We start from the raw sequence: 11100 nt of genomic DNA, 5'->3' as shown, positions 1-11100 counted from the left end.
CTGTTGAAATATTCTGCCTATTTTCAATTAGGTTTTTCTGCCTTTTTCTTGCTGAATTGTGAGTGCCCTTTATATATTCTATATAAGTCCTTTTTTTGGATATGTGTAAAGCACTCTGTGGTGAGATTTTTCACTAATCGTGTCTTAGAATGAACAAGAGTTCTTAATTGTCATGTTATCCAATGATCAGTTCTTTCCCTTTATGTTAGTGCTGTATATGTTTAAGAAGTCTTTGCCTACCTTAAGGTCATGAAGATGTTTTTTGATATTTACTTTGGATGGTTTTATTGTTTTACCTTTTACAGTTAGAGTTAATATCCTTCTGGAATAGATTTTTTTGGTATGGTATAAGGTAGAGGTCAAGATTCTTCTTTTTCTCCATGTGGGTGTTCAGTTGATCCAGCATCATTTACTGAAAAGACAGATCACCCTTTCCCCAGTGCAACACATCAGCATCTTGAATGTAAATCAAGTGACCATATACTATAGGTCTGTTTCTGGTCTCTCTATTCTATCGTCTATCCTTGCTGCCAATTACTATTTCTACAGCTTTATAATAGGTCTTTATAAGTGTAAGTCCTCCACCAGACTCCAATTTTTTACCCCACCAAGCCATCTAGTACTGGAGTGCCACTTCCACCTCCCACTTGGCTTTCAATATGTCCAGGTGGGTGTGATTGATTTGCTTGTTCCCATGGCTTGGTCATCTGTGGTTACCTGGTCTTTATCCCATCAAACCCCTTTAAACTGAAAGCCAGCCTGGTGTCTGCAGACAAGCAAAGCAGATCTGCTGGGTAACGAAATAGCGCGGGGAGGGGAGAGGAGTGGATTAGGTGGGGTTGTCTCTCGTGAGGCGTACGTTGAGGAAGTGGTCGATCTACACTTGAGGACTGGCTTCTCGGGAGGTACGAAGAGAGCCAAACTCTAAAATCCGGGCAGAGGAGGGCAAGGCGAGGTCAGCGCATGTAAATGTCGCGGGGGGTTCTGCAAGGCTGCGCGAATAGGCTCGCCGGGGTGGGGCCGGGAAGCCGCAAATCACCAGTTGAGGGCCGGAGTGCGCGCCGCCGGCTTAGAGCCGCTCCTGCAGCTGCTGCGGCCGGGGCTGGGGCCTGGGCGGGAGCGAGAGCCGCAAACGCCGGGCGCACAGGCGAGCCGCGCGCGGTCTTCTCGGCCGGCGCGCCCCACCGATCATGAGCGGCTCCTGCTCCGGGAGCAGCCGCGGCGCAGGGCAGACAGTGCAGCGCCTCTGAGCCCCAGCCGGAGAGCCCGGGCGCCGCGCGGGGAGGTGAGTCTCCGCCGCGAGTCCCGCGGGCGTGCGGCTCCTCTCGGGGCGCCTCGGCCTCCCCCTCCCCTTGCAGGACAGACTGGGAAGTTTGTTGGCGAACTTCAGGCTACTACTTCAGGAAAGTAGAGCCGGCGCACCCCACCCCCAGCCGAGTTGGCGATTGGGGGCTGGAGTGGCTGAATGGGGGACCGGGCTGCTCCCTTAGGGGCCTCTGAACCGGCTGGGATTCCCCAGGAGGGGCCCGCGGCGGGAGGTGGGAGGCGACGTGCGGCGAGCATCTCTGCTTTTTGCTCTTTAGCGGCATCTTGCCGGGCGCTGGCGTCTCCGACCCCCTGCGCATCCAGCCGCGCCTCCTGGTCCCGTCTCTCTCTGCCCTAGAAACCGGTGCGGGGGTCGAGGGATGCGAGGGCCGGGGAGGGGGAAGCCCTGGGCTTGGAGGAGGCGAGTTTCTCCACTAATCTCTTGGAAAGTTTGCAGAGAAAGCGAAGGAGCCCGCCCCGTAACTGTTGACATCTCCCTCCCTCGCTCCCTTTGTTGAGAAAGAATGAATAGTTGGTTGTGTCGCTCCCACTGCGTCGGAGAGGGGAGGGAAGGGGAGGTGAAGGCTGGGAAACCAGGGACGGTGGGCGCAACAGGCAGGAGGTTCCGGTCTCAGCCCGTCTTTCCTTACCCGCTAAGGCTGCCTCCACTTTAAAAGTTTGATCAGGTGTAGACACTCGTCGGGGAGAAGTCAAGTGGGCTCCAAAGCAGCTGACGAGCCGGCGTATTTCTTGGAGGAACAACAGTGGGTCGTGGCTGGGGGTTGGGGGGTGGAAAACTCTGGTTTTGGTTTTAACTCACTGGAAGCAACGTGCGAAGGTGAAAGATTGCTTGCCTAACCTCATGTCTGCTTTCACCTAAAGCCATTAGCTGAGATAGAAAGTAGAGCCATGCATTCAGAGATTCTTTTAAACCTTGACCCTTATATACTAAGGCTACACTGATCTCTCCAAGGAAAACACATCGGCGGAGGGGAGGTCAGTTTGAGGGCGGATAATCTCCCTGCTTGTTGCCAAGGAGTGAAGCGAGATCCAGGGGGAGCCCTCGGTGCTGGGGGCTGGGCTCAGAGAGTCCCAAGTAGCAAGGGGCTGCCCAGTTAATAACGGGGGGGGGGGGGGAAGCCACAGGCCAAGCAGTTGTACGTGAGTGTGCAAGGGGATGTATGGAATATAACGTAAACAACTTGCCTTGCCAATGGCTCCCTCATTCCCTGACTCCAACTTTCCCTAAACTGCCTCTGAGAAGCCTGACATTTCCAGAATGACTAACCAAGATCTCAATCTCCTATTCATATAGAAAGGATTGCTTGTCAAATGGATGCTAATCTTAAGGCGCTTATCACGTAGATCCTGTGCTGTGTTGCTTGAAATACAATCCATGGAAGAATTATTCATACTTCAATCATTTGGCTAGACTTCATAATTTACTTCAAAATAAAGGGATACTCTTAATTCCTAAACCCAAGCAAAACTTCATTCTTAGCGGATAAGCCAATTTTATATGTGTGGTTTTTCCATCTCCTCTTCCTGTCTGCCTCTGCAGAGAAGATATAAAACTACAGATCTGGATTGTAAATTCTCTGTCATGGTCATAATAGGGCAGCGAGGAGGTTACGTTTCCAGAGTTTAAAATATGATAGAAAGTTCTTAAAGCCCACATCCGATGACCGTCTGTGAATTTAACTTGAAAATATCTCATTTCAGAAGTAAAATAGAAAAATTCAAACAAGTGGGCGTCTTATCTCTGTCTCGACTTGTGTGTGATCATCAGTTTCTTTGAGACATCTTTATAAAGCAAGTGAGTCAGTCCTGCTGTTCACAAGCATTTCAGAGTACAGCCGCTGACCAGGGTCAGGAAGGTAGCGCCTAGGTTGGGAGTGTGTCAAGCTTACTCTCATCCCTATCAGGATTTCAGCTCTTTAAACGTTCACATGGGTCTCGAGTTTTCATATCAAGATGTAGAGTCTTTGACCTTTGTATATATTTCAAGATCTTGTATTAGACTGAATCAGGACGCTGTGTCTGTTTACCTGCACAGTAGAGAGAGGTGAAGTCGGATGGCCAAAGTCTTACCTGGGCTTTTATTTAAAGACGGCATATGAGGTCACTTAGTGTGCCTGTGTATCTATGCTCACATCCTACTTGGTTTGCTGTTGTTACGTATATTGCTCTAGGTTAAAACATTTCCCTCCTCACCCTTCCTGGTTGCAGTCTTCCCCAGAGCAGTGACTTCATTTGTGAACTCTCTTTGTGATAGGGATACAATTACAAGCAAGACAGACATGGTCCCCACCCTGCTTAGAGGAGACCTGCTGTTTTTTGAATGCTTGCTGTATGTCAAGGGCTTACATACACAATCGTATTTACTTTTCACAACAACTCCATGAAATAGATATTGTTAACCCATTTTTACAAATGAGAAACTGTCAGAGAGGTTGAGTCACTTGTCCCAGGCCACACAGTAAGACATTGTCACAGTAGGGATTTGAACTTGTGTCTTACTTCAAAGCCTTGGTTCTGAGTCAACCCATGTTTGATTTTAAGAAATTAAATAGTACATAAGAAGTACATAATGACTAGGAACATCAAGACAGAAACATCCCCAAGTGGAGAAAACATGGGAGCCAAAAACTCGAGACTTGAACTTAATCTCCACTGTGCTCTTCCAACCACATGTTCCCACCTCAAGACCTTCACGTTTGCCGAATCCCCTGTCTGGAACTCCATTTGATCCTCTCTTTCTGGTTCCTTCTCTTTTTTCAGGTCTCATGTCATTGTTACCTCTTCAGAGAGGTCTTCCCAGACCACTGTAGTGTAAAATAGCCCTCCATCCCCAACAAGTGTATTCTGTCATGTCATCCTGTTTCATGTTCTTTAGGGTACTTACGACTGGGATATTATCTAGTTTGTTGTCTGTGTTGGTTGGACTTCCCCATCACAGTGTAGGCTCCACGAGATCAGGACCTCATCTAGTTTTTTATATCCTCAGCTCTAGTACATTGTAAACTCTCGGAGACTCTATATTGAGTGAATGAACGTTTATTTTCCTTATCTGGAAAAAGAGAGGGGCTTGATTCTCTGAGATTCCATCTGCATATTACGTGCTGAGATTCTGCCTAGTGGTCAAATGGGGTTGTGGCTCCTCTGTCAGAATGGAAAGTACGTACCTTGAACCTAGATTCCATGCACTTCCACCCATGGATTTCCCCCAGGTTCCTGGAGTCTAGAAAAAAATAAAAGTGAATAAAACTCAAGTAGGAAACAGAGCAACCAACAGACTGCAAATGAGTTTCTTCCACCTATAATTCTCCCTGCCATTCCCTGCCCCGCTTTAGTGTTTTTGTTGTTGTTGGTTGTTTGTTTAAAGTTAGGTCTCTGGCCAGAGCCCACCTCCCCCATCGTTGGATCGATTCAAGCTTGACATAGGGCCCAGGCTGCAGCCAGTCTTTCCAAGTGACTAGACACAGGGCAAGGCTGTACTTTAAATGGGAAAGAGTCCCAAGTTAGAGGCAGCAAGTTGTAGAGGAGAGCCTGGCCTGTGTATTTCCAATTTAACTGCAGCTGAGAAATTTAACTGTAACTCGGGAAACTTCAGCTTGGATGATCTCCCTCTGGTAATTAAACCCTACTTCACATCCTTCAGGTCAGCATCCCTTCCTCCGGGAAGCCTTTCCTGGCTGCTAGATTAATCTAGGCCCCCAGTCCCCACTCTGCGTGCTCCCACGGTACTGGGAATCACCAGCACGCATGGTCATTACTTACTGTCTGCTTCCTCTGCAGGGTAGGAACCTCGTGACGATAGTCGTTTGACACCGTTTCCAGCACCCACACACAGTCCCCACCACCCAGGAGGCCCCCCTTAAATGTGTGTTGAATGAAGAATGAATGAGGGAACGCTTCTTTTGCCTGAGTGATGCTTTCTCATTGTTATTCTATTCTGTTACCCAGAAACTAATCTGGGTGCCAGTTGCTCTGTACCAAAGAAACTCGCTTACCTGGTGGTCCTCAAGCTTGGCTCCACAGTGAACAATAAATACTAGGGGAGCTTTAACAAGACTGATGCCAGGGTCCTACCCACCGAGATTGTAATTTTGTTGGTCTGGCTCACGGCTTGGGTGTCAGGATTTTAAAAGATTCTCCGAGGACTCTTATGTGCAGATTGAGAGCTGCCGATTTAAGTTTTCAGAATTTATCCCTTGCGTTGGTCCTTATAGGTTTGAAGTAGCCCAGGTGGGAGAGGGCAAGGATATAATTCATGGATATTGTATGGTTCCCCGACAGTTTAAGAGGTACTTTCATAACTGTTATCACAGCTGATAATAACAAGCTGAGGGATCTACTCACCGGTTTAAATATTCCCTTTATGTTGATGACTCTTAAAAATCGACACCCTGTCCTGGCCCCCAACTGCACATACCAGTATCTAGCCTGCTAGACCGAACTGCCCTACCGGTACCTCACACTCAGCAAGCCCCAGTGGTGAGCTTGTTACTCTCTCGCCTGCCCGCAGGGGTTCCCTCTTGTGCTACTCAGTGTGTTACACCATAGCCCCGTCCTCCCTTGGCTGTGGCCTCCTTCCTCCGGGCCAGAGGCCTCGAGCTTCTAGCCCCTCGCTCTGCCCTTCCTTTCCCTTCCCGTGGCCACTGCCCCAGGTCGGAATCCTCCATCACTCCTTGCTGGCTTGTTGCTGACTGACCTCCCCACCTCCCTTCTCTCCCTCCAGAGTGACCGGAGCTCCCTACCCAGGCACAGACTGGATTCCGTCCCACCCTTCCTGAGCTTCCCTAGTACTGACAGTCAGGTTCAGACACCTCAACACAGCCTTCAAGACTTCATGATCTGGTCCTAAGCTGTGCTTCTTCCAGGAAATGCTTCTCAATGTGACTCAAGCCACACCGCGTGACTCAGTTTCCTGAGCCTGTAGGGGCACTTCCCTGCCCTTATGCATCTGCTGTTGTCGCATCCTCTTGGAGGGCTTTTCCCTACAATTTTCAGCCTTTCAAAATCCTTCATCTCCAGTGATGCCCTCTCTGAGATCCTCCTTGAGCCCTTTTGTCAAAATTAATTATTCTTCACTCCAGCACGTTAAGGGTCCCATTGATGAACATATTACAGTTGACCCTTGAACAACACAGGTTTGAACTGCATGTGTCCGCTTATACACAGATATTTTTCAATAGTAAATACTACGGTACATGGTCCGTGGTTGGTTGAATCTGTGGATATGGGGGAACCGTGGATATGCAGGGCTGACTATAAGTTATACGCAGATTAGCCCCTCATTGTTCAGGTGTCAACTGTATTGTCTCTTTGAGTTCATAGTCAGGGATTGAGGTTTATGCATCTTTGTTTCTCTGAGTCTCTTATCTGGAGTAGGCACTTAAATGTTTGTTGAATTGAAAATAGGAAGGGCAGTGTTAACATCCCTTGAGAATACACTGAGGTGAGGGTAGCTTGCTGAAGGGCATTCTGAAGCACTTCGGCTCAATCTTGAAATAGATAGACCTTGGATAAGCAGAGACGAAACAGGCTACCGGAGACACTGGAGCCAGGGTAACTCTGGTCCGTCGTCCTAGCCTCCTAGCCTGAAGGTAGACGTGACCAACACTGTGGGCCTTTGTACACGAAGAGGTTCTGTGGGGGGCTTTGGGCCTCGCCACCAGGTTCTTGGGAATGATCCAGGCCTGTCTATAAAGAGGGAAGGTGCTGATAGCTGGGACAGGTGAGAGTTCCTAGCTGTGAGTGTGCGCGAACGGTGAGGGAATCCTCGTCGGCTTACGCCACTGTGGTCAGGCTGGGAGGGCTGGGAGTTTGGTTTCTTTTTTTTTTTTTTTTTTTTTTTTTGCGGTACGCGGGCCTCTCACCGTTGTGGCCTCTCCCGTTGTGGAGCACAGGCTCCGGACGCGCAGGCTCAGCGGCCATGGCTCACGGGCCAGCCGCTCCGCGGCACGCGGGATCCTCCCGGACCGGGGCACGAACCCGCGCCCCCTGCATCGGCAGGCGGACCCCCAACCACTGCGCCACCAGGGAAGCCCTGGTTTCTTTTTTAATAACGATGATTAACATTGAACAAGTGCTGACAGTGCACCAGGTACTGGCCAGACCCGGGAGGGGCCCACGTGGGGACTCACGGTCCATTGTCTGCACCCACTGGGAGGCAGGCCTTCTGTGTGGTCCCAGTTAGACACAGAGCAGACAGGCCTCAGAATTACCAGGCTTGGCAAAGAACTGAGGACAGGGTTCAGATTATATGCCTTGCGTGGAGGGTCTCCTTCCACCCAGCTGCCAGCACTCGGGTGTCTGTCTCTGTTGTAGAAACAGTGGATTGTGTGTGTGTGTGTGTGTGTGTGTGTGTGTGTGGTGTGTGTGTTGTCATTTGCTTCCTTTGCATACCCTGCTGTCTTTGTCCTGGTTCCACCTCTTACTCTACCAGCTTCTGGAGGGCTGTGTTCTTCTTGGTTGTCTCCAAGCCACATCCCAAGTCCCCAGTTCCTTTGTGGAACTGTCTCTGCGGTGGTGCTAGTGAGTGATGATTTTCACTCAGCATCGTTCCCTTTGCAGTGGAAAGGGTGGTCTGTGAGGAATGGGTGCTGCAAGGCTTGAGAAGAGACCACAGTGCAAAGAGATGATCTCCTCACCAGGCTCGGGGAAGACCAGTGCTTTGGGCTTAGCTATGCAGCTGTGATCTCTAGACCAGTCTGATACCACGACGAGTGGTGCAAATTCTGGATCCTTATGTCTCCTGCGACTAGCCCGAATTTTTATTCAGTCTTGTGTTTCTTTATCTCTATATATTGGCCTTTAAAATGTCATATAATTTGGCTTAGATCAAAACCATAGTTTGTTTTTTAGGGGGCGGAGGTGCTAACTCTGCTCAGGGTGAACATTTCTGCTAGCGGTCATAGCTGGGAACAACTGTTGGGGCTGCTTTTGCACAGAGCATTTTCCTTTTCTTTCCATGATCCGTGCCCCCCAACCCCATTTTCTCTTCCTTCTCCGCCCTTCCCACTCTTCCCTGACAATACAGACACCCGTGTGCATTGCTCAACCCTGCTGGTGGCAAGCAGGTCCCTGACCCCTCCGGGGGATGGTTGTACATGGAGGTCGTCCCCCACCCCAGTGGCTTTCCTCTCCCGCTGAGCCCCTGATGTATGGAGGAGTAGCCCACCTCCTGACCCCCGACCCTGGCCGTCTTCGTTAATTAGCGTACATTGATTTATTTATAAGCAGCAGGTCTTTGCCAGAAAGAATCTGTCCTGTCTCTCTGGGTAGCACAACTGAGGGGCTGGTCTGGAGCTGAAGGCGTTCTAGCAGCTAAGGAATTCCAGTCATCTTCACCTGCTCTTATCATTTACAGGGTGGTGGGAATGCGTGAGCTAATTATCTAACATATTTGAACGTTTTCTCAAATGCATTTATTACTGAAACTTGAGTCTTTCCTCAGTATTCTTTTTTGTTAGTCATGCTTTTCCATCGGCTTCAGTCATCTGAAGTCATAAAATGGCTCATGTGCCTCTAAAGTCCCTGAAACGTGTTTGCCCTTTTCCATTGGCGGATCTGCTGCCAACCCAGGAGAATTCTTCTGCAGGATGAAAAAAGGAAATGAGTAAACTGCCCATCGTATTAAATGTCACGAGTGATGCTACTCAGTGTTTGTCCTTTAACACTCTGTGAACATTTTCTTTTGTTATGTGGTCTATTTCCATTTCCTTTTGTAAGTGTGAAATCAGTTCTTGTGCTTTTCTTAGATTTATACCTTCACTCTTTTCTTCCCCACTTAGAGTTGAGAATCATGGCTGCGGGAAAGTTTGCAAGCCTTCCTAGAAACATGCCAGTGAATCACCAGTTCCCCCTGGCCTCATCCATGGACCTCCTGAGCAGCAAGTCACCTCTCGCTGAGCATCGCACAGATGCCTATCAAGACGTGTCTATACACGGCACCCTTCCACGGAAGAAGAAAGGCCCTCCTCCCGTAAGGTCCTGTGATAACTTCAGTCACATGGGGACCCTCCCCCATTCCAAATCCCCACGGCAGCCCTCACCTCTGAGCCAAGACGTCATCCAGGAGCACCCACCGCAAGACTGGAAAGGCAAAACCTTCACCTTCAGGTAGCTTCTTTAATTTCCTGGGTGAAAATGATTTGTTTTAAAGGGATTTTTTTTTAAAGTCTTTTTGTAGGAAAAATGTCATATATGCATAAAGTAGAGAAGATAGATTCATTACCTCCTGTGGACCCATCACCCAGCTTCAACAGTTATCAACTCATGGCCAGGCCTGCTATGTCTGTACTCCCACCCACTTTCCTTCCTCTGGTATTATTTTGAAGCAAATCTCAGACCTCATTTTATCTGTAAGTATTTTGGTATGTGTGTCTTTCAAAGACAAGGACTCTTATTTTAAAAAACATAATAACCACAATATAAAAAACTGTAACATGAAAAGATGCTCAACATCACTAATCATTAGAGAAATGAAAATCGAAACTGCAATGAGGTATTACCTCACACTGTCAGAATGGCCAATATCAAAAAATCTAGAAACAATAAATGCTGGAAAGGGTGTGGTGAAAAGGGAACCCTCCTGCACTGTTGGTGGGAATGTAAATTGATACAACCACGATGGAGAACAGTATGGAGGTTCCTTAAAAAACTAAAAACAGAACTACCATATGATCCAGCAATCCCACTACTGGGCATATACCCCAAGAAAACCATGATTCAAAAAGACACATGCACCCCAATGTTCATTGCAGCACTATTTACAATAGCCAGGTCATGGAAGCAACCTAAATGCCCATGGACAAATGAATGGATAAAGAAGAAGTGGTACATATGTACAATGGAATATTACTCAGCCATAAAAAGAAACAAAATTGAGTTATCTGTAGTGAGGTGGATGGACCTAGAGTCTGTCATACAGAGTGAAATAAGTCAGAAAGAGAAAAACAAATACTGTATGCTGACACATATATATGCAATCTAAAACAAAAGAAAAAGAATGGTACTGATGAACCTAGTGGCAGGGCAGGAATAAAGATGTAGATATAGAGAGCGGACTTGAGGACATGGAGGAGGGCGGGGCAGGGTGGGGAAACTGGGATGAAGTGAGAGACACATATTCACTACCAAGTGCTAGTGGGAAGCAGCAGCATAGCACAGGGAGATCAGCTTGGTGCTTTGCGATGACCTAGAGAGGTGGGATGGGGAGGGTGAGAGGAAAGCTCGGGGGAAGGGGATATGGGGATGTATGTGTGCATGTGGCTGATTCACTTTGTTGTATGACAGAGACTAACACAGTATTGTGAAGCAATTATACTCCAATAAAGATCTATTTAGGGCTTCCCTGGTGGCACAGTGGTTGAGAGTCCGCCTGCCGATGCAGGGGACACGGGTTTGTGCCCTGGTCCAGGAAGATCCCGCATGCCGTGGAGCGGCTAGGCCCGTGAGCCATGGCCGCTGAGCCTGCGCGTCCGGAGCCTGTGCTCCGCAGCAGGAGAGGCCACAACAGTGAGAGGCCCGCGTACCGCAAAAAAAAAAAAAAAAAAAAAAGATCTATTTAAAAATAACTAACATCTAAAAAAAGAACCATTTCTTAATATCTTCCAGTATTTGAGAGTATTTTGAAGGCCAACTTCCTTATCATTAAGTCCCTCAAAAGGAACCACAGCATTTCTTTTTATCATAACATCAGATTATGAACTACGTCCATCCAATTCTTTTTTTTAATCTTTTCAAAGAATTTATTACCCTTGACTTTTGCATAAGTCATGGCCTTTA

At 48.1% G+C, this 11100-nt stretch overlaps 1 protein-coding gene across 2 annotated transcripts in view; it reads left to right on the top strand.

Annotated features, from left to right (window-relative positions):
• The first annotated feature begins 901 nt into the window (after positions 1–901).
• Positions 902–11100, top strand: part of BCAR3 (BCAR3 adaptor protein, NSP family member) — a 117742-nt gene continuing 107543 nt past the window's right edge. The window contains exons 1-2 of one of the 2 annotated variants that reach the window (XM_032652934.1): positions 902–955; positions 9105–9432. In XM_032652934.1, coding sequence (XP_032508825.1) covers positions 9116–9432 — 317 coding nt within the window. In that variant the 5' untranslated portion in view covers positions 902–955; positions 9105–9115. Of the gene's footprint in view, positions 956–1110; positions 1286–9104; positions 9433–11100 lie in introns of those variants that run through there. The other variant, XM_032652926.1, reaches the window with a different exon arrangement.

Source organism: Phocoena sinus, chromosome 1, assembly GCF_008692025.1.
Source record: "Phocoena sinus isolate mPhoSin1 chromosome 1, mPhoSin1.pri, whole genome shotgun sequence".
NCBI classification, from domain to species: Eukaryota; Metazoa; Chordata; class Mammalia; order Artiodactyla; family Phocoenidae; genus Phocoena; species Phocoena sinus.
The sequence above is the reverse complement of the archived record's forward strand: the minus strand, read 5'-3'. Positions and strand labels throughout refer to the sequence as shown.